Source organism: Balearica regulorum, chromosome 1 (assembly GCF_011004875.1).
Source record: "Balearica regulorum gibbericeps isolate bBalReg1 chromosome 1, bBalReg1.pri, whole genome shotgun sequence".
NCBI lineage: Eukaryota > Metazoa > Chordata > Aves > Gruiformes > Gruidae > Balearica > Balearica regulorum.
Window position 1 is genome coordinate 217,328,549 of NC_046184.1, and position 22,443 is coordinate 217,350,991.

At 52.5% G+C, this 22,443-nt stretch overlaps 2 protein-coding genes across 6 annotated transcripts in view; one reads left to right on the plus strand and one right to left on the minus strand.

Moving 5' to 3' along the window:
• Nucleotides 1-891: 891 nt before the first annotated feature.
• Nucleotides 892-16,153, plus strand: XRRA1 (X-ray radiation resistance associated 1). 3 transcript variants are annotated; one of them, XM_075742650.1, is made up of 17 exons: nucleotides 892-1,441; nucleotides 2,411-2,565; nucleotides 2,816-2,887; nucleotides 3,598-3,670; nucleotides 4,346-4,443; nucleotides 5,936-6,069; nucleotides 6,670-6,768; nucleotides 7,883-8,142; nucleotides 9,135-9,175; nucleotides 10,191-10,307; nucleotides 11,314-11,407; nucleotides 12,087-12,205; nucleotides 12,659-12,919; nucleotides 13,492-13,657; nucleotides 13,786-13,898; nucleotides 14,210-14,315; nucleotides 15,119-16,153. In XM_075742650.1, the coding sequence occupies exons 1-17, from the start codon at nucleotides 1,348-1,350 to the stop codon at nucleotides 15,358-15,360; spliced, it is 2,244 nt and encodes a 747-aa protein (XP_075598765.1). In that variant the 5' UTR covers nucleotides 892-1,347; the 3' UTR covers nucleotides 15,361-16,153. The 3 variants fall into 3 exon arrangements, with proteins under 3 accessions (XP_075598765.1, XP_075598766.1, XP_075598767.1); XM_075742651.1 differs by lacking the exon at nucleotides 10,191-10,307; XM_075742652.1 differs by lacking the exon at nucleotides 14,210-14,315 and having other exon boundaries at nucleotides 15,119-15,312.
• Nucleotides 16,154-16,266: 113 nt separating this feature from the next.
• Nucleotides 16,267-22,443, minus strand: part of RNF169 (ring finger protein 169) — a 32,078-nt gene continuing 25,901 nt past the window's right edge. The window contains exons 6-7 of one of the 3 annotated variants that reach the window (XR_012833464.1): nucleotides 19,849-22,253; nucleotides 16,267-17,650 (exon numbers count right to left, since the gene is read on the minus strand). Coding sequence is in view for 1 of the 3 variants with exons in the window: in XM_075742654.1 (XP_075598769.1) it covers nucleotides 21,042-22,253 (1,212 nt within the window). In the remaining 2 variants the exon portion in view is untranslated. Of the gene's footprint in view, nucleotides 22,254-22,443 lie in introns of all 3 variants that reach the window. The other 2 variants (XR_012833462.1, XM_075742654.1) reach the window with 2 other exon arrangements.

The window sequence follows — 22,443 nt, forward strand, 5'->3', positions numbered from 1 at the left end:
GGAAGTGTAGTTCGTCCCTTCCGCGTTCCGCGTTGCTATGGCGACGGGCCGGTGCGGTGAGGAAGCGGCGGTTGTTCCTCCGGTGTGGGGCCCGCTCCGGGAGCGGGAACGGGAGAGCGGCTAGGGCGGCCCCCGGCCCGCGGGGTGAGGAGAGGGCAGCGCTCCCCGGCAGGGCTGCCTGGGGCTGCGGCCGGGGCCCGAGGAGGGTGAGGGGGAGACGCGTGCGGGGCCCCTCTGGGGTGTGGAGGACCGTCAACTCTATGGTCGTCTGGGGGTGTGTGTGAGGAGTGGGGGGGGGGGTCTGCGGTGTCGTGCGTGTGTGTTGTGTGTGTGTGGGGGGGTGCGTGCGAGTGGGGTGTGGGAGGCGTCCACGGGTGTACGTGGGGTGCGGGAGGGTGTTCGTGTGGGTGTGGGTGTCTGCTAGTGTGGGGGAGCGGGTGTACGTGGGGTGCGGGAGGGTGTTTGTGGGGGGGGTGCGTGGGTGTCGGTGTTTTGGGGTGTTAAGGCCGTGGGCTGCCTGCACGTGGGTGTGCGCGGGGTGTATATGTGTGTGCAACTGGGGTGCGTGAGGGTGTTCGTGGGTGGTTTTGTGGGGGGGGTGGATCTGTGTGAGGGTGTTCGTGGGTAGCGGGGGTCCGTGGGTGCGTGTCGGGGGGGGTGGGGTGTAGTTACAGGGCTGTGTGTTGGGTGTGTGGGTGTATGGGCTCACCTGTGGGGGTGTATCCAGTCCGCGTGGGGCTGCGTGAGCGGTGCGTGTCCGGGTGTTCATAACTACGCGTGTATACGTGCGGTGGTTGGATGTGTCGGCGTAGGGGAACAGGTACCGGGGGCTGTCGGGAGCGCGGGGTGGTGTGCGTTCACGATGGGCTGTACGTGTGAGCGGGGTACGCGTGTGGAGCACGTGTGTAGGGGTTGTGTGTAGGTGTAGATGTGTCAGTGTGTACCATGGGGTGCAGGCGTGTGCCCCCGCCGGCGTCCTGGTGTACGCCGTGCCGCTGCCATCTCAGCCTACCGGCAGCGCCAGCGTCTGTGTCGCGCTGAGCATCGCTCCAGAAAATCCCGTGAGTCGTTCGTCCACACAGTCCGACCCACGCACACATCGGCGTTTGCGTTTTGATATCTTGAGCTGGAAAATAACGTGCGTACTCCTGTCACCTCATTTACTTCTCCGTTTTAGGAGGTGATGCTCCTCGTGTGTCCTTGACAGCGTTCCTTTGCCTACAGGCTGATACTTCGTTTGTGGCTACCCTTGGAAAGAGCTGTTTAAAGCAAAATAACGTTAGAGCCAATTAAAATTTTAACCTATTTATTTGTTTTCCCACTCTCCCCAGGAACGTTGTGGTCAAGATGGCTACGACACGACTGTATAAAATGGGCGACGGAAGCAACTATGCAACCGACTGCTTTCCTGCCAGGAACATTTTGCACACAAGTAAAGAAGGTGACGCTTTGAGGGTACATCACAGCTGATAACACAGATAGCGGTTGATAACGGAACTTCAAAACCGTGCCCAGAAAATCTTAAAATAATTTAAACCTTCATTAAAATGAAGAGGGCAGGATATCTAGGGCATACGTTAACCGATGGCTCCAGCAGCTGTCTCCAGATGCCGGCAGGAGGGAAGCTTCAGGCAGGCATGTGGATAGCACAGCGTGGTTCTCCATCATTCTGAGCTAGAGCTTCTCCTTTTTCTCTGGGCTTTGTGAGTCACATCTGTGAAATGCTTAGAAATGGCAGAAATGTCTTCTAACGTTTAAGAAGTGGTGGTGAAGTCTGCTAGAAGGTCCTGTGCTCCAGCCCCCTGACCAGTCGAGCATCCTGAGCTTGTTTTTTATTTGGCCAAGAAGAGTCCAAGGGGAGATGGTGGCTTACAGCTACCTGAAGGACAGCTACGAACCCCTCTCGATGGTGGCAGATGGCATGACTGGGCCAAAAATTTCACCTTGGGAGGTTTAGGATGGACGTTAGGAGGAACTCCTTCACTGGGAGGAGGTGCAGCTCAGAACCAGGTTACCCTGGGAGGTGGTGGAATCATTAGACAAAGCCACAGCTGGCTGATCTAACATTGCTGATGGTCCTGCTTTGAGTGGGAGGTGGGATTGGAGACCTCCAGGAGGCTCTTCCAGCCCACATTTCCATGTCTGCAACCTATGGCTTTATTAGCATCGATGAAGTAGCATGGTTCTTCTCTTCCATGGCTCTGGCTGTAGCTTTAAGGTTCCTACCTTAAATTTATGGTCACTGAACATTTTATACTCCAGTATTTCCCCGTATAGGGGATTTTAAAATGATGGATTTCAGTGTTGGGCTGAAACACCAGGCAGAATGCAGCCACTTTGAGAAGGGCACATGTGGAGGGTCACGTGCTCTCCATATCATCCCCTCTGCCTTGGTCCATCGTCGTGCCAGGGGCTGGGCGCTGGATGCTGGCACGCGGAACTACCCTGAGGGCTCGGACTGAGAAGAGGACCACCAGGAAGACACCAGAGCAGAGGAGAAAGCCCCTAGATTCTGCCTCCGTGGAAGAAAATAATGAAAACAATGTCCTAGACGAGCTATTTCTTGTGAGTGCAGATTTCTCTGTTATTGCCTACACTTTATGATAGCGGTTTGTGGAGCGATCCTGCTCGTGGACGGACTCTGTACTGCCTCTCCCTCCTTATGTCTGTGCCACCTTCTCCCCCCTTCCCACAATCCAAGGGGACAGCTGAGGTCTGGTTTTGGGGTTCAGGTCCCAGGATGTGACATTTAGGATTGCTTACACGAGTGGTGCAGGAGTAACCATTGTGTTTCTTTTTTTTTTTTTCCCCCCAGATGAAGCACCATTGTTTGAAGAACCCTTCCGACCTGCGCTCTGTGAACATCAGCAGCCAAAATCTGGTCTCTGTGAGTATCAGAGACTCCAGAAGCATTAAGGAACTACCTTAAAAGTTGAAAAATTTACCACGTTACCACATGAGTGTCCAGATGTCAGAGAACACACACGTTAGAAGCAGGCATGTTTCCTGCACAGGAAGGTCAGCCAGCCAGCCGTGAACAGGCTTGGATGATTTGTCCTACAAACCTTTGGATCGTGTCTTCATCACCAAATTAACTTGGTCTTCATCAGGTGTAGCCCCTTCCCCACTTACATCCCCTTGCAAAATGCTGTTCTTTGGGTTCAGGGAGGTTCAGCTTAACTTCAGCTTGAGAAGTGACTGTTAATTTGGGTTCATTTGCAATAGGGTGCTGATAGGTTTTTAGTGTCTTTTTTTTAGGGTTCCCTCCTGGTGCTGTGCGGGTCAGATGTGCTAAATTGTGTAAATTGAGGTACGGCCCAGGAGCCCTGAAAAACACACACAGGGGAGCAAGGTCAGCAGGGAGGACGCAGAGGGGGCTTTGCTTTGGGGCTCGACTAATCCAGGGCTTCTGGATGTTGGCCACGGAGGCGGCTGTGTGTTAAACTGAGGGGTGCTCTCCACAGCCAGAAAAACAAATGAAGACCTAATTATGGGAAGTGCTCTGATGTAGGCATTCTGAGAAAAGGAGAGATCCAGTTGTTTCAGATCAGTTTAGGGCTGGAGTGGAATGATTGGGTTTTTTTCTGCATTTTGCAGGCTAAAGAAGATGATTTGGAGAAATTTGATGGTGTTGCTTTTATAAATGCTGCTGAGAACCTGCTGACACTAGGTAAGGGGCTGCGTTACCAAAAAATAGACGTTGCTTTTCAACCCAGGGAAGCTTGTGCTTGTCTGAACACAGGTCTAGAGCTTTACAAAAAGGTTTAAGATACATACAGCACTTCTCTGTGGAATTGCTTCCTTCCTGTTAGTAAACTGAAATCCTAATTCCCTTTATTGTAACGATAATTGTGTGCCACTGTGGTATCCTTTTCATTATTAGAAAACAAAGCTCTTTACAAAGAAAATCCCCATTTAATATATAGAAGCGTGGAATAATGAAATGACTTATCCCAAAGGCTCAGAAGGTTAATGATAGAGCTGGGAGGTGAATCCAAATCCACTGTCGTGGGCTCAGTTAATTTGAAAAAGCAAAAAGGAAATCCCTTTATAACTAGTAAAACATAGAAGCTAAACGTGCCATCAGTGGCTTCAAGCAATCATCCGATTTGGCGTGGGAGCAAATGCATGAAAGCAAACCAGATGTCTCAGGGGCTGGTGGGGCATCGTGTATTGTACGGACAACATCGAACTGAGCTGGCATTTTTTTTCAAACATGCCCACCGATAATACTATCGCTCTCCTTCTTGATGGTTTTGGTCCGTTCCAGATCCAGATAAGACACCGTTTGTTCTGTTACTGCTGTTCCTCACTCGCTGGAGCATTTCCTTTTCTACCCTTGCAGAGCCATTTCGGAAGTTTCCAGGACTGCGGGAACTGCAACTTTCCTTGAATGGACTAAGAAATCTGAAAATCACCGCTGGAGACTTCCTGCATTTGGAAGTAAGATGAGGGGGAGCCGAGACTTTATTCCTTCCCAACCGTCGTGCTGAAGCCTACATTTCTCTGAGACCACACGGTCATTCTTTCTTCCTGTTCCCTTCTGACTCCAGGAAGTCCTTTCCTCTGTGTCCCTCGAGGACCTTCACATCTTGCTTTCTCCTGCAGAGCAATCCCTCACAGATCCCCATGGCTCAGCTCCTTGCCACGGGACTCCTTGTTTTCCCTGTAATGGGCCACCTCCTTTGCTGTAGGATCCTTTCCCTGCAGTGTGATCCCTGTGTAGCGATCCTTTCCCTCACCTCCCTGATGCTGGGTGGTCCCCGACAGATCCCCATCCTCCTCCGCACTCTACCTCTCTGTGTTGCATCTTCCTCCTCTCCAGATAGGTGTCTGCAGTTTCCCCATCTTATGGGCTGCTTTTCTAACGTGGCAAAGGGGTCAGTTTGGGTTTTTTCTTTTAAAAAAAAGAGACAAAGTGGATCCTAAGAACAAGAAACTGTGCCTGGTATGATGGCTCTAGTTGTCCTCTCCCTCCAGCTTGCCGTGGGTGTCTGCTATAGAGAACTCAGCAGTACTGATTTTATCTAGGTTTGCTCTCTTTGAGGAGGTGTCCTTGCCTGGACTTCTCTGGTTTCTGGTTACTGCTGGATATAAAGTTTTGTCTGAAAAGGTTTCTTTCTTCTTGTCTTATTCAAAGAATTGTTGGTGGCTCGGCTGTCAGCTCTGTACACTCGGATCCTGGCCTCCCTCCTGTCTGCAGGCTTTTGGAGGCCCCCACATCCATGAAATCTAGGAGAGCTTCTCCCATGTTTCTCCCATGCACTGTTGGTAACCCACTCAAGGGTTTGACTCAGTCAGTAAGCACGTGCCCAGCTGATGGGGAACCAAAATTTCCAAGGCTCGTGAGGCCAAGGTTGATCCTGTCCATCCCTGTGTGCCTCTGTGTGAGCAGCCCTGCCACTGGCATCAGCTCTGAAAGGTGGGAATGGGACCTACCCAAACTCCCCTTCCTGCCATGCCCCTGTGGACCTCAGCTTCATCCGTGACCTGTGTCCAGGATCTTGTTTGCTGACAGCCCAGAGAAATCAGCCCTGGGAAGGCTGATTGGAAATTCATATTAAATTGATTTGGAAAGTGCTTTGAGCTCTTCCCAGGAAAATGCAGCCTATTGTAATGCCCTGGCAAAGCCATTCTTGTTCATGAATCCTAGAAACCTTTGTCCTCGCTCCCAGCAGGGTCTGCTCCTTGGCTTTCTGCTGCCTGTTGTCCTGTGAGCCACAGAGGTGAGCAAGGGACCAGCCCTGAGCACTTCTGCAGAGGTGCAGAGTCCCACCGCTGTAAGTGAAGTTCCTGCGAGTCAGAGATGCTCACAGCGTCACCCTAGGGCAGGTGGTAGCGTGACTGAAAGTCTGTAAATATTTAATATCTACCTGGGGAAAGCCAACAGAGATTGTTCTTCACTCCAGGGGGTTGTTTCTTCTGTTTCCATCAGGATCTGGATCTCTCCTACAATAACTTGTCCCCCCAGGACATTTGGACATTGGGAGATTTGTCCCAGCTCAAAGTCCTTCACTTGACAGCCAACGGCCTGCGGTCCCTGCCTCCGGACCTGGCGGGCTCGTGGGAGTAAGTGCACGCAACAAGTGATGCTTCGGTTTGGTGGGGAGCTGCCGATGGGGCGGTGGGATGTTCCGGGCAAGCAGACAAGGGTGATGGAGCGGTGGGGCTGGCAAAGCAGTGGTGAGCAGCGAGGGTGGGCAGCCTGGGATATATCAGTCCGGGCAGCAGAGCTCTTCCCCTGCAAACTGGAAGAACAAATAACCTAATGGTCGGTTCTGGGTGGCAGAGGAGCGTTATCATCCCCCAGGGTATGTGCTGTCAGCAGCAGCTAGAGAGGAACCTCTGGACTCAGCAGCCCTGGCGGGTGGCCGAGCCACGTGAGTAGGACGCTATTTATTAGACCCTTCACATATGGCTTAGACACAGTCGCTATGCCAAGGTATCCGCTGTTTGCCATTGTTGGAGATAAGATGCTGAGCTAGACGGTTGTTTGGACTGATTCAATTTAGCTGCTCTCAGGTGGGATATCAGTTTTCTATTAAAAGAATGAAACCAGCCCCAGTCGAGTCTCCCAGAGGACACATCTTGCCTCAGTGACAGCAAATGATGTGGTTTTCACCTGTCTTTGCGTGAGTGTGTTATTAATGAGCCTCTTTGTATCCGCAGCTCTGCTCATTTAAGGTTTCCATCTCTGGAGGTCTTGTTGCTGGATGACAATCGTCTGTCAGACCCGAGCATCTTTGTGAGCCTCTCTCGTCTCTGCAGGTAAGGAAGCACTTGGCAGCAGACGGCTCTGGCTTTTGGGGGCTGGCAGCTGCCTCCATCAGCTCTTGTACAGTAGCAGGCTTAAAATAAAACCCAAAATCTTTGGGATTCACTCAGATACTTTCCTGTTTAGTCTCTCTAGTATTGCAAATAGGGCTGAATGGAAGCAAACAGCCTGCTGCAAAGCACAAGCTGGCCAAAACCTGGCAGGCGGCTGGTAATTCAGCTCCAGCCCTGCGTGTTTGCCCATCTCCAGGTCTGATTTGAGAAATGGCAGTTGCTTTCTCCATTTTCCCTTCTTCGCCGCAGATTCATCCTTTATTTCAGCACTAGGAAAGGCTGTGGATCAGCTCCCTCTGTTTAATGTGGGCTTTCGTGATTCAGCCAGAGATGAGTCACGAGGAAGGGGGGGCTGTTCATGTGCCCCTCAGCTGGGCTGTGCTGGGTTTGGGGACAGCACAGAGACCTTCTGATGTTCCTCGGATGCCTCCCTCCAGCACTGCAAACTGGAAGTGGGTATCTGGTCTGGCTGCTTGCCCTGGCTTTGCCAGGACATTCCTGGAGTAAAGTGCACGTTGTCTGCAGTGTTCAAGAGAAAGGAGGGGGAGTGGGCGAGATTTAGGGATGAGACTGCAGGGCTGGAGTGTGGAGGTTTGGGTTTTGCTCTTCCCTAAGTTGTCTTCTGGCCTTGGTGATGTTACACTTCCATGGGAAGGTGGAACATCGTTAAGAAATCTCAGTGGGACCGCAGCTCATCAGAGCCCCAGGTGATTTAATGAACTGCCGAGACATCTCCTTGTCTGTTAAATTCTCATCAAGAGATGAGCTAGAGCTAGCTGACCCTTGGGCTGGTGGGGGGGGGCAGAGTCACAGGCTTCAGGGGCAACGCCGGGCTGTGCCAAGGACTGAGCCTGTGGTTGCAATTTGGAGACGAGGGGGAACAGAGCAGCGAGGTGCGGCTGTCACAGATGCCTCCGCACTGCTGCTGGGAAGCTCAGCGAGGAGGCAGGTCGAGGGCCAGCTCCCTGCCCTGCGGGCGCCGGGGCAAACAGATGGCCGGGTGCATATACCGATAGCAATCATGGAGTTTCTCACAGATTTCCTCCTCCCGTAGCCTGAGGGAGCTGAATTTGGACAGGAACGGGATTTCGGCTGTTCCCTACCTGCACCAAGCTGAGCGCAGGCAGTTCTTCCTCCACCCCGCACTGGATGGCGATAGCTTCAGGGCACAGTGGTACAAATCCCTGAGCAGGCTCTGGCAGCAGTCCCGGCCGCCGCAGCAGGAGGACACGGAGGTGCCAACAGAGCTGGAGACGAAGAAAGGACAGCTTGAATATGTTGTGTTACAGAATGAGAGGGATCCGGACAGGACGGGTGAGCAGTGTCTGCCTCTCCCTGAAACCGCAAGGTGTTTCAGTGGGAGAGGGATGAGTTATGTCAGGGTGAGGATCTGCTGGATGTTTACTAGTGAGTGAAGCAGCTTGACAAAATTAAAACAGTGAGGGAGGGATACATGGGACCATTTTAGACGTCTTGGCTAACCTTTACAGTCCATTTATAATTACTGGGAGCTTCCTGGACACAAATGACCCTAAAGCAGGATAGACTGTAGGACTACCCTAAAGCAGGGCAGACTTCTCCAGGGTAGGTTGCTCCAAAGGAGAAAGCGCATGCTGGCTGGAGGAAAATTGGCAAAAATAGGGAAAAAATTCAGGTTGGGAAGTGAATTACTGTGGATCCTGGAGAAGCAGAAGGCAGGAAGGTTGTGTGAGTAGGTAGCCCACGCGCAGGTCTGCGTTCCTGGGGTAAGTCAGCTCTCCCCTCTGGATGTCCTTACTGAAGCATGATGCACGCACCATGTGGGCCACGTGATGGGATGGATCCAGAGGCTGCCTGGTGTTTCCTGTGTGGATCGGGCTGTGATGGAAGCTGATGGTGAGGCTCCTCCAAGCACTTCTTCCGTTCCCTGGCTCGCTGCAGCAGTCCCTATTGTTAGGTATTTGCGGAGCAGGCAACGGTACAACTTCTGGTGGTAGCAGCATGATGTGGGAAAGGCCTCGTGCTCACGGGTGAGATTCCAAACAAAAATCTACATGTGGGGAACTCCTGGCTTCCCTGAGGCCAGTACCAAGGTTTCTGCAGTGTTTGAGGGACATGGACCTCACCTGGAGCGATGGGGCTGTCAGCAAGCTTCCTACAGTGGGCCTGATCCCCCCCCCCCCCACCTTGGGCACGTCCCGCCATTGAGCCAGATCCTGCCTGATGGTGATTTGCTTTTCCGGGGTAATTCCAGCCTTGCCATGGCTGGGGCTGGTCCAGGCTTGGCTTCATGTAGAAACTCTCACTTTCCTTGTGTTTCATTGCAGATGTCGTTTTTAATTCTGGCTCTCAGGAACACCCAGCGCTGGTAAGAACCATTGGCCGATCTGTGATTTGGGGTGTGAGCTTCAAAATTTCCCTTCCCCAAACCTCTCAGCTGAGTTTCAATAAGCCCGTGGGTACTACTGGGACTCTGGGGGCCTGCAAGGTTGTATCTGCAAGGAGTATTGTCTCTCAGCGAGGAGATCAGGAGCAAATTTTCCCATAACCAAGGGAAACCAGAGCTTAAACTTCTATCACTTTTGTTTGAAAGCTGGGTCGCCATTTGCTCGTGACGGTGTGCCCTCCCTTGCACAGGGAAGCGTGTTCTGCAACTCAGGTGGGGACTGAAGCTCAGGAGCTGGGAGTTCATTCATTCTTAGCGCTGTCATCTTTTCCCCCACATTTATGTGATGCTCTTCAGAATAAGGTGTTAGAAGCTGAAGACCCTGATTTGAAGCCGAAGGGTCGATTTAGATTAGATGTTAGAAAGAAATTCTTTACTGTTAGAGTGGTGAGGTGCTGGAACAGGTTGCCCAGAGAGGTTGTGGCTGCCCCATCCCTGGCAGTGTTTAAGACCAGGTTGGATGGGGCTTTGGGCAAGCTGGGCTAGTGGAGGGTGTCCCTGCCCATGGCAGGGGGTTGGAACTAGATGATCTTTAAGGGTCCCTTCCAACCCAAACCATTCTATGATTTTTATTAGAACTTGAGTAAAGAGCTGAGCTTCAGAGATGCTGAGCGCTTGCATCATGTTCTAGCGTAACACACACGTGCGTACACACACACACACTCCCCGAGAGCACAGCTGCTTCCTCCTGAGCCCGCGTACGATTTTGGTGCTGGATGATGGAGTTTGGTGCATTTGACTTGAGGGCTCCCACAGTAATGCAGAGGCCAGAGCAAGCTGCCACGAGACAATCTCCGAAGCGAGTCTGAACGAAAAGCTCCTCAAATTATAGTGGTGTTTGGGCTCAGGAGGGTGGTATCCTGTCACCGGAGGTGTCTCCTGGCACCGGAGCCCCTGGAGCGGTGTCTCTGCTCACACTCTTCCTCCTCTCTTTAAGGTTGTTCCCAGGGAGGGATACCCATCTGCCACTAAGACTCTGCCAGCTCCCTCCACGCTCAGGAACGTTCGTGCTCCCTTTCCTGAGCTGAAACATCTCAGCCTGGCCTTCAACAAGGTGATTTGGGTCCTGTGGCTCCAGATAAATGTAAAGATTCAGCTCCCTGAGCCTGGCCTTAGTTCTCTGGGAGACACCCTTGGCCTCTAGCTGCCACTGCCGAAGGGCACAGCTCTACCTGGCTCCTGTGTCCATCTGCCAGCCCACAGGGATGCCTCAGATATCCAGGATCTCTCAGGTGGGACAGGAAGCCTATTTAGGCAGCTGAATTGCACCCAGCTTGCCTCAACCCTTGCATATTTGGGGATTTAATCAGAGAATGGGATATGTGAAGGACTGTCCTCCCCCTGGACTGATCCTTTGCTGGAGCTGCATGGTGGATGGTGATGTCTCACCGAGAACTTAGGGCTGGTTTAGTGCCAGGTTATACCTATCTGCTGAGCCACAGGGGGTTCTCAGTGTGCCCCAAAAGAGAAGTAACACGTTCATTTAACCTCCCCTTCCCAGTACTTTTGGCTCCTGCCCAGGGCTTAACTCACACTGCTTCCAGCCAGGTGAGCTGGCAGTGCCAAGTTACCTCTGCCCAACAAGGGGCATCCCTCCGGGATATGATGGGATGGGTCAGCTCACTTCCAAAGTGAGCTCTGCTGTGTGTCATCTCCCTGTTTTACATTGCTGCCTTGTCGGTGAGTTGGTTTTTGGCTGCCGTGCCCTGGGCCAGGCTGTGGTTTGGTCCATAGGGTGGAAAGGTAGGACTTTTTTTCCTGCCTCTCCACCTTGCAGCTCTTCTGAGCATTGGAGGCATCAGTCCTCTGGCTGCAGCGTGCAAGAGGGAGAGGGGAGCGCTGCCTCCGCCCTCCATAATCACAGGCAGCAGAGCTGCTGGGTGTCTCTGGTTGAGGGATGCCATCTCCCTCCTCCTCACCCTCACTGCACGTTACCTGCCCAGTGCCAGGGTCCCCAGGCATTGGAGGAACGCGCTTTGGTGGGAGGGTTGGGATGAAACCCTGCAGCCTCCAGTGTGACTCAATGCTTAGATCAAACAGTAAACTATTTTATCTTACAGATTGCGGATGAGACAGCTCTCTTACCTGTGGCTTTCTTCCCGTGCCTGAAGGAGCTGACATTTCACAACAACCCTCTTACCACCACTCGGAGCGGTACAGTATGAGCCCAGCTCTGCGGGGCACTCCTGCTCCATCCCTCCTTCGCTGTGAGCTCTCTGGGACAGGGACCACGTTGCCTTTCGGTGTTCGGACACTCCTGCCACGCTGGCCCTGGCCCCCGTGGAGGTGCTTTAATAATTTCTGCTCTCTAAAGAGCAACGCAGGTGAACACTGCTCTTGCAAACACTGCTGCTGCTCCCGGCCCCGTCAAAGTCCGTAAGAGCCCATCCGTGACTGCAGCAGTGCCATCCCAGGCTAAATTTTGCTCTTCAGGTGGTGTTTATCCCACAAAGGGCTTGTCTGAAGCTGGTCCAGGTTTTTGTCCTGCAGCAGCTTTCTGAGCAGGGTGGACAAACCCCAAAGGTAGCCAGAAGGATGTTGATGAAACGTTGCAGCACTGTCACACGGTGCAAGAGCTATGTATAGACTAGTAAATAAAACAGTTCAGGGCTGCTCCTCTGGCCTTGGTGGCACGGAGCCCTGGCCAGTGTGTGTGTCCTTAGGGCTAAGACGTCTCCCTACAAAACAGAGTGGCTTCTACTCTGGTCCCCCGAGCAGTGCCGTGCTCTGAGCTGAGCCTTGGGTTAGCTGGCACAGCATGCTGCCAGGGAAGGAGCAGGACACGGGCTCTCCACCAGCTTCCTGCAGCTCTGGTCAACCTCTGCTCCTTCAGGGCAGCCGCCTCTGCTGACGCGGCTTCTCCAGCACAATCTGGGGATTAAACTTGTCCGACAGAAGAGCCTAGCCGCGGGGAGGTGGCACTTCTCCATCCCTCTCAAAGCCAGACGCAAGGTAAGGAGGGATGTGCCTCTGGAGCGTGGAGTTTTTCCTGCCCGAGGCAGGGATGAAGCCCTTGCTGCAGTACTCAGGGCAGGACTGCCCAAGGAACCGACTTGCTGGAGAGCACAGGAAGAGCTGGCGGGACAGACGGATCCCAGTGGGGTTGGAAGGACGGAGGGAAGGGTGGGAAGGATTTGGAGGTATTTTGCTCAGGATGAGGCTGGGGAATCCAACCACCCCCTTATTGCTGCCCCAGACAGGGTTTGTCACTGGGTTTTTGGGTTCAGTCCTGCCCATCGGCCTTGGTTGAGGGATCCTACGGGACTGAAGATGCTGCCTGGGTGTCCCCAGAGCCGGGGCTGCCCTGGCACTCCCTGTCCCGTAAGGCCCAGCCTCCAGCTGCCGGACCCGACCCCACGCTGATGCTCGTGGCAGTGTGTACAGACGTCCATTGCGTCCCCTCAGGTCATGTCGCAACTCCCCAAAGTCACGAAGCAGCCGCTGATGCTGGAATCTCCTGCCAAGACCTTTCTGTGGAAACCGCTCCCAGCTGCGGTAGAGGCTGCGAGAGATGCTGCACCTCTGAGTCCAGCCCAGCCGCTGCCCCCCATCAGCTCCATGACCCCAGCCAGCGACCAGCGGACGGCACTGGGGGAAGGGGAGGGTGACTCCAGGCCTCCTCCTGGCCCCGTCGAGGAGGACATTGCATCCTTCTTTATAACGCAGGTGAGGCCGGGCTCTGAGTGTTCAGGACTGCAAGGCTTGTCCAGAAATGGTCCATAGATGGACCTTTCCTAAGTGAACAAACCGTGTGCGTGTGCTGTGGGTACCAGTGGTTATATCCCTCCTTTGACTGCAAGGGATTTAAGGATGGAAGCACTAGCAAGAAGCATAAATGCAATGCAGTGACCAAGAACAAGAATTAGTGGCCTGTTTCGCAGGGTGGCACATAGCTGTGCTGGCTTCGTGGGTAGCCCCAAGCGCAGGAGCTCAGCAGCCCAGCATTGTCCCTGCAGCATTTGCTGGAAAACTCCCTCCTAGAGCTCACCAGGGCAGCTTTTTGACTTGATTTCCCTGAAAATCTTGGGATTATCAGGGAAAAAAAAGTCTGCACTGTGATGAAGATGGCTCGTCTCTCCTCTGTGCCCGGTCCCGCAGACATGGCGTGAGGTGGTGGCTGCATGGCTCGGTGCCACCAGGAGAGACTTCTGACCACAGCAGGACAGGCTCTGGCTGACTCCATCAGCTTAACCAGCAAGAAAGGGCTGCTGTGAATTCCTTTATTTTGCTCCTTGGAGGTGGAGGATGTGTCCAGACCCCTGCTGAGACCTGTGGCAGAGGGCAGGCTGAAGAAGAGGAGCGAGCAGAGGGGGGAAGGAAGCTCCCAGGTGGTTCCAGAGCGATACAAAGGCTACGAGGAGCTGCTTGGTGGAGAAACGGACCCAGATTTTATCGAGCCAGTTAGTGAGTGAAGATAGCAGAGGGCTCCTGCTTAGAAAAGCCTTGGCAGGTCGATGAGCAGTATGGTCCACTCTGACCAAGAACGAAGCAGTGAAGGCTTTTGTTGTGCTGTCTTCCCCTCTGGTTCACAGGGATACAGAATAACGTGCAGGCGTTGTACTCCATCCTGAAACACCCCCTGGTTTACCGGGATGCCAAACCACGTCTGGACAGTGTGCAGAAGCCCTACGTGCCTCGGGAAAAGGTAAAGAGTGGAGGAAACGGCCTCTGAGCTGGGTCTGTGGGGTGGGTTATAGTAGAATTACAGTCCCTGAATCCACTGCGCCACTCTGGGGTCACGTAAAGCTGACCCAGTGTTGCTCAGTACACCTGTACTCTGAAATCAGTGTCGAAACTGGACCAGCTTGGTCCAAAAAAAAGAGACCGTCTCACCTACCTCGTGCAGAAGCCCATGCCCATGTTAGTTTAGGAGAGGGGGTGGGAAAAGGAGGTGGAGGATCATCAGCCTGGAGGGTGGAGGGGAGGCATGTTGCAGCCTCCTGGTCTTCCTTGCAGCGTAGGAGGATGCCCGACCCTCCTGCCCGAAAGACAAAAGCAGAGGTCTTGGAAGGAATCCTGATGGCCATGAGAAACACCTCGACCATCACTGAAGTCCCCTTGGGTATGTTCCTGCGTTCCCCGTCTCTCCTGTTGACGGCACCACAGAGGCAGAGGCAGGATCTGAACATAAAGGTGTCCCTGAGCTGGTGGGCTCCTGGGGTACGGCTGAGGTGGGGACGAGGGTCCCCAACGGAGAGGACAGGGGCTTCACCTGCTGAACACCCTCAGCCCACCATGAGGTTGGACCCTGATGCTCTGCCTACTGGTTAACAGAGGGGTAAATCCAACACAGATGCTCCTGGGGTTCCTTGGATCCACAGTTGGCTTAACCTTACCCCAACCCAGCTGTTGGAAGAACAGCCTTGGAGTAAAAGTGGTTTTGCCCCCAAGATGAAGCAGGACTCAGGTCTCCGAGCAGTGGCCATGTTTTGTCTCCATCCCAGCCCCGATGGTGGTACAATCCTGAACTGCTAGTGCAAGCAGGACCCACCTACTCCCTAGCACTTTTTCTTTTCCCTGCATTGACCAGGGAAGAGCAGAGGAAGAGAGGCAAGAAATTAAGGCACTTTCTGCCGCTTACAGTAAGAGCCGCTGCCCAGGCCTGAACCCAGAACATCTGTCCTCACTCCTGAGTTACTCAAGACCACCGGTGCCTTTGCTTTTGGGGTTTCCGTGTTTCATGTGGGTGCCAGGTCAGAGCTGGATCCCAGCAGCCGCCTTTGTGTCCCTGCCACAGTGATGCACCCCGTGCTGCAGGGACGGGAGGGCTGGGGCTGCTGGCGGGCGGAGGCGTGGGAGTGAAGATCAAATATTGCAGCCAAGGAGCCGTCCCATCGCTCTGCTCACACCCCTGGCCTTTTCCAGCGTCTGTTTTGCAAAAGAGGAAATCCAGCCCCAAAGCATACCGGGAAGCACGGAGGCTGATGGAGGAATTCCAGGAGGTCTTCGAGATCCTCCCCGCAACCATTGGCAAGGAGATGGCCAAGCCGTCAGATGAGGCGCAGGTGCTAAAAGCCCTTCTCGAAGAGGCAACACCCAAGCAGGGGATTCCCAAACAGCTAGAGCTGCCAGGGAAGAGAGCGGCGAAGAAGGTGCCCAAAGTTTAGTCCGTAGTATAGCCAGGGGTTTAATAAAGCATCTCACACCTTGGTCCTCTTGGGTAAAATGCACATTGTTCTGTAACTTGTTTGGAGCCATTTTTTCCTCCTGAGGTTGAAAAATCGAGCGTGGTGACAAAATTCATCTCAGGCTTTCGGGCAGCGACTTCCAGCTTGAAAGCATGGATACAGGGAACGCTGCCGTGACAGCACGTGAAAGCCATGTCTGCTCCCTGCCATGTCAAGGTGTGCGCTCACCCGTCCCTGCGCAAAAGCTGACTCGTGAGAAAAAACTACTGCACCCTCTGGGCACTGCAGGGAGGTTTTGGCCAGCAATGAGCACGGCAGAGAGCACCGTGTCCACCCTGTCCCACGACGAGCACAGCTAACGCTGGGGCTCTGCCTGTACCAGGAGGGTTCATGGGTGAGCAGCACCACCACCACCGTTAATGGAGCGACAAGCTAATAGGAGCTCTCCGGTTCTCTCAGCTCCTGCTTGCCATCCCATCATCGAGTGGGGAAAATCCGCCCCACGAAGGGGAAGTGCCGCTCCGAGCACGGAGTCCCATCCTGACGCAGGTATGTGCCCAACCAGCCGGCCCTGAGCGTGGCACAAAATAGTTATTAAAACCCCAAATCCACGCCCCGGTCCGGCTTCCCTACAGCTGCGTCGCTGCAACCGGAGGGGCTGGGACAAGCGATGGGGAGCGACGGAGGATGCTCACTCCGCTCTGGCTGCTTACCTACATCAAAAATAGGTCATTATACTCACCTTCACCTTTTTTTGTTGTTTTTGTCCTGCAAAACATTAACCAACAACCTCATTCAGCCAGGGGCAACTGTAACCCGTTTGGGAGAGGCAGCAGTAGGATCCCGCTCATTTCCAAGCGCAGCAACTTCAGCAGAAACAGGTAGTTCACTGTCAGAACCTGGTTTTATTCTGTTTTAACCTCGGCCTTTGTCCTGCAGTTAAAGTCCTCGTTGCTGTTAAAATGTACATGTTATTTGTACACGGTTGGCATATTTCTGGTTTGTGACAATTTTTTTCACAAGCAGGATGTACTCTGTTCCAAATAACAGAAGCCACAACATGACAGACGCCTGCATGTCATTTTACCCACACATTTTACACATGCAAGTCAACAGTCCTTCAGTAACTTCCATCACTTTTTAAAACATTTGGATGAAGCCACGGTGGTTCAGCTGAGACCCAAAACGACCGTAAGTTTTTTCACCACCCCGGTGCTCTGCTGGCAAGCTGAGGAGAACACGAAAGCACAACGATTTAAAGCATTATCGGGGGAAAAAAAAAAAAGTGTAGCAACATCTAGATTTGTTTTAAACAGTTTGACAGTAAATACCAAGGAAACCAGGTCTACACAAACCCCCTTTGTAACCAGCTGAAGGTTCTTCTGTTTGCATAGTGAAGAGCTAATTCTAGAGCTGATGCTTCGTGGTGGTTTACAGACACAGGGAAGATGCGCGTGACACGCGGGGATCATCCCAGCTTCCGCGCCGTAGTTCAAACCGGCGTCATGTCCCAGTTCCACCCAGCTGCCATCCACGGAGACACGCCGTGGGTCTCCGTGACGCTGCCACGTGAGACCGTCGCGTCCAACGGTCGTTAGTTTTTGTCTTGGGTCCCCCCAACGAGCGTGAGGGGCCGGGCTATTGTCAAACGCTTCCCCTCCTGCGCGCGGGACAAGCTCCTCGTCAACCTTTCGCCGGACGACTGGGAGACGGCCCGGGGCTGGGGGAGGGTCCGGGCAGAGCCCTGGGGTCTGGCCTCGGAGCATTGCTAAAGGCTTGGTTTTTAAGATCAGTGATAGTCTTTAAGGCTTCAACCTCCCCCTTTGCTTTCCTGGAGAAAATACAAAGAAGTGCTTGTTCAAGCTACACTTCGTGACTACGGTGCGCTGCATGTACAATAGCATTTGAAGAAAAATACTGACACTATAGAACAACATTATACAATCATCTGGCACGACCCCTTCTTTTGGCACTTTTCCTTCATTTATCTGATCTCACTGACTCCAAACATGGACCTTTCTGTACGGCTTTTCCCGGGCAGAGAGCTCCGGAGGGTCAGAAAGCAACTTTTCCGGAGTCGGTGGCATCTTTGGCAGACACGGTCCTTCTGTCGTCAAACCAACCCCAGCCCTCCAGCGCTACCGGCAGTGCAATCTCTTGACCTCTTGGGTTTTTTTTCTCACAAGAGAAGACAGCTTCACATTTTGGGAGGATGTTCACACGCTCATGCTATCCCACGATGACTGCCTTCATCCCGGAGAGAAGGTGGCTGCAGAAAGGAGGAGGGTTAGAAATGACTTTCATATAAGCATAAATCTTATTGGTTTCGTCTTAAGAGCCTCTGCAGATCTTGTGCTGCATCCACCGTTCAGCAAGAGGTATTTTACTTCTCAGCTGGCATTGTTTGTGGCAAAGGTAGTGTCATACTTGACCTTTAAAAGGTGGAGGCTGGGAATTCTTGCTCTTTTAAGTGTAATTATATACAATTCATTTTTTGTGCAAGCTTACACAAACTTACAGAGTGTTAAATTAATAAAACATTCATCCTAGCTTCGTATCGCCTCGAGTCTTGAACCCCACACCGCTTCGGGTGGATTTCAGCTGAGGGCGGTCGCGCTCTCGCTAGCTCGGAAGAAGGCGAGAGGGTCTAGGCGAGCCGGCTGGAAAACGACCCCATGTTTTTCCCAGTCTTTAGGCAACTAGATGGAGAAGCGAACGTAGAAATGCAGCCAGCAGCTTCATCGGGCTAAAAACCTGCGGGCATGCGACTTCATGGGAAAAGATCGATCCCACCCTGATGCTTTACTGAGAGCTGCTGCCGCCGCAACCCTTCCACGACATGTTTACGATGCCACGTCCAAAGGGCTCCATCAATGCGGATGAAATGGAGCGCGCGTGATGCTTAGGGAGCCGAGGTTTGGCAAGCCGGGGGCGCAAGGTGGCCCATTAAGATTTTTTTTGGCTGGGGACAAGCTCCAGCTCAGGCAGCGCTTCCCGCGCTTCCGCTCGGATTTAGAAAAGAGGAAATTAACACACGAAACCCTCTAAATATTTATGTCATCTTTTAAAAAGAAGATATTTAAGACACTGGCCTGATGCATTGGACTGCAAAATCTATTTTAAGAGGGGAAAGAAAGGCTACATTCCGCGTGTAAATCTAGTTTTTTGTGGTGCGGGCTTACTCAAGAGAGCGCCTGGCAGCCCGAGCCTGGATGAAACCACACAAGCGCCGTGAGAAAGAAGGAAACTGTTTAGGGAAGTTTTGATCTGGGCTCAAGGGATTAACTGTGGGGAAGGAGGCCTGTAAAAATAATTATAAATCTAGATGCATGCTTTGAGAAGTGCATGCTTTAACTCAAAATGTTGGGGAAAAAAAACCGGCATGAATTCTGAGTAAAAGCTGTGAATTTCCCTCCTGAGCTTACTTCAGTGCAAAGGGCAGATCCAGGCCATCGCTGCTACTCTCTGCGCTGCTCTTCTAGGTCCGGTCGAGGCTTTAATGACTTCATTTCCTTCCAATTCACAGCTGGGTACAGGAGCAGGATTCAGTTTGGGTGAAAAGCGCCTGCTTCAATCAGCACCTAACGAGGCTGCGGCGCGTGAGAGGGTACGGAAAGCCATCGCCCACGAGCCGCGGTGCGTAGGCAGAGCAGGTCAGGTCTAGCCGGCCCTAGGTATGACTTTAAACATCCAGTAGTTTGTGTGTTAAGGAGATACAGAGATAGATATATATTACGGAATCATTGCTATAAGATTTTTCAAAACGAAAGTGTCAATCTGTTGAAATATAGTATTTAAAATATATAAATTTTATCCATTAAAATATAAGATTTCTTTTTTTTTTTTTTTTTTAAAAATATCCAGTTCGATTAGGAAAAAAGCGCCAGGGTCCTTGCAGTTACGCAAGCATGCCAGGAGAGGAAAAAGAAAACCAGTTCTCATTATGTTTTTAACCATTTAAGAGAGAGGGAGAAATTCAACCATTTTTTAGAGAGAGGAATTTGGGCAACAACCGTTCTCTTAGATCAGCTCCACCTGTTTAAATGCATCGGCTGTCCTCCCTTCGCGCCACGGGTCTCGGTACGTTTGCCCCAGCACCGCGCTTCAGTTACGTCCTGAAAATACCACTCGTCATCTGGCACACGGGTCAGCAAGATCGTTAAAACACCGCAGCCTCCGCTCCGGATGAAGGTCCCTGCGGACACCGAGGGTGCCCAGTGAATACTCTGCAAGGCAGCTTTCAAGTATCAAGTTGAGATGATGGGGTTTTTTTTTAACCTGATTACTGGAAATAATCAACGTAATTATTGCGGCGTTAATGGCCCATGGAGAAGAGCCCAGAGGATGAGCTGCCACCGAAGGTCACATCTGGGCAGACAACACATGCTCCACCAAGCCCAGGCTCCGGTCCAGGCTGCTGTGCCCAACTTCATACCTTTCAGTAGAAATTTTTAGTGCATTGCTCACCTGAGCTTTCTTAGTGGTTTGAATCTGAAGACAGCTAGCTCGGAGCAGGGGCAGGGCAGGCTTGCATCGCCCTGAGCACTCACGGGCCGGGAGAGCCGGGCTCCGGTCCCAACTCTACCGCCAACCCATCGGGTGCCTGGGAGAGGATGGTGATGCCTCAGGTACCCCAGGGATTCCTCCTCGGGTCGCTCTCGGGCATGTAAGGACAGGTCTTAGGTGTGCTGAGAGATCTCTTAACTGAGCAAAACCTGCAAGGGTGTGTGTCGATAGGGAGAACTTCCTTCCCAAAATCACCCGGCCAGCGTTCCCCCTTCTAGGTTTCAGTGTTGGTGGGAAGAACGTGAAACCCTCTTGTCTCAGAAGAGGCAGGGACCGGGAGAAAAGCTGCATTTGCTCCCCGGGTCACAGTGCCCAGGGCACGGCTCCCAGCTGCGCTGCCCGACCTCTCTGCCGTGTCACTAACGGGAACATATGAGTTCCTATAAGGCTTTTCAGTAAAATCCTTATTTTATGTCTTTCTTCACTGCATTTGGCTTTCTGCTTAAAGAAAGTAACCTATCATCTGTACTGCTGGTGCAGACAGTGAGATACATTCATTTGTAAAAGTCCTACGGGTGGATCTATTTGGTAGGGAGCAGCCTCCCTCCCAAGAGCCCTCAATCAGGTCACTCGAACGCGCTGACATGGGTAACAGTCCGACCACCGCAGCCAGCTGCAGCGTAAGGCAGAAAACGGGGCAGGCGGAGAGGAGAAGACTGTTTCTAGGACAGAAAAACCTTACTTTCCTCTCTGCGAGTAGAGCTCCGATTTCTCTTGGCATATTGAAGCGGCAAGGCAAGGAAGGACGAGGTCCTTATCCTGTACCCTACATACTGCTCACACAACCCTCCCAGCTGGGGAACCCCAATGTCACCGACACAGAGGCGTTGCAGTGTATTCACGGGGACGACGGACACTTCTTTCAGACCAATGGACCAGAAAGCTGGAAGATTTTTTTCTCTCTCTTGGGGTTTTTTTTTTTTTTTTGTTAATCTGAAAGGACTCTGGCTTCTCTCTGAACTGGACCTACAAATGTCTTACCACCAAAACGAAAAAACAATTGTGTGGGTGGAAGTATGACAAAAAATAGTTTTCCTATAAGATAATCTCATAAACCTCATCGTCCTCTAGAAAGGCAACATTGTCCACCAGTGCTACTTAGCGCCCAGAGTGCTCTTTGACCGCAGCAGATACCGATCGACTCTGACTTTCCGCCTATCCACTGTCCTATTCTCACTGTCGAAAATCCGCTGCAGGTGCAGGGCCAACCTCCTGTCCTCCTCCTCTTGCTGGAGCTTCTGCTCCATCTCTCGTACCAAGCGATCCTCCGGAGGCAAGCCCACCTCCCCTGCCCCATGCCTCAGTCTTTTGACGGAGCCGTTGTGCTCCAAGTGCTTCGTTTTGCAGCGTCTCTTCCGGCCCCGTCTCAGCGACGGGGGCTGTTCCCCGATGATGTTCTCAACGGAATTGCAGGTGCTGTTCTGTACGTTGATCAGTTCGCTGTTGTTCAGGTATTTCAGCTGCTTTTTTCCCGACGTCTTGACGGGGACTCCTAGCGTGCTGTTGTCAGGCAGCGACGCGCTAACGCCCGTAAGTCTTCTGCTCAGCATTTTCGGGCCAAGACTAAGACAGGATTTGTCCGTGAACGTGTTCACTTTTAGGTCAGGGACTTCAGACACTCGCGTGTTTAGGGAGGTGACGTTTGATCTCGCATCTGGTTCAGCAGCGTTGTCGTCTGTCGTTAAGGCCTGTGAATCTCTGCTCTTCTCGCTCCCTCTTCCCAGCTTCGTTTCGCTGATGGAAGGAAAGAAATCCAGCTCGGGGCGAGGGTCCCCTGTTGCATCAGGAGGAAGATGATCATCCTGCACCTGTGGGTGTTCTTTAGCGCAAGTGCTGGAGTTGGTGATGTCGGGAACTGTAACGTCTTCCCCAGGCTCCGAAGCCAAGGACGTAAGGGTCGCTTTAGAGAGAGTCTTTTTGATCTGTCGCTCCTGAAATATCTGCTCCCATTTTTTCAGTATTCTAGGACTGGCCTCGTAGGTGGTTGGCTTCTGCAGGCTCCGGTTCAGGTTTCTCGGGGTGGATTTTATAATGAGAGGGCTCAGGACTCTGCCATCAGGAAGCCTCTTTGGAGGAGTACACGGGGAGCAGACGATAGGCTTGAAGTGGTTGAGCTCTTCCGAGATGCTGTCGTTGCTCTCGGGGCTGATGGATCGCTCTGGCTTATGCAGGGCTGAGAGGGACGAAACGGGGTTGAGAACCAGGCGTTTCTCTGCCATCAGGTCTGGGGCGGAGAGGCAGCGGTTGTTTTGGGTGGACGACAAAACTCCAACCAACGGCGTTGATGTGCTGGTGACGGGTGGCACCTGCAAGGCAAGGCACCACAGCTGAAAAAGATTGGCATTGAGAAGAATACGGACAAGCATGCGACAGGACAACAAGGAGAACGTTGAGTCCGGCACGATCTGGATCTCAAGTTTATTTCAGTGTAAAAGCAGTTCTTGCCACAAGTGACAACCACTCCGATGGCAAAATGCTGAAGCAAGGCAAGACAAG

Excerpts from the sequence above, each read along its gene's own strand:
- XRRA1 (XM_075742650.1), top strand. The coding sequence starts at position 1,348 with ATGGCTACGACACGACTGTATAAAATGGGCGACGGAAGCAACTATGCA. Across the intron at positions 8,143-9,134 it reads GAGGGATCCGGACAGGACGG|ATGTCGTTTTTAATTCTGGC; the intron begins GTGAGCAGTGTC and ends GTTTCATTGCAG. Across the intron at positions 9,176-10,190 it reads CTCAGGAACACCCAGCGCTG|GTTGTTCCCAGGGAGGGATA; the intron begins GTAAGAACCATT and ends CCTCTCTTTAAG.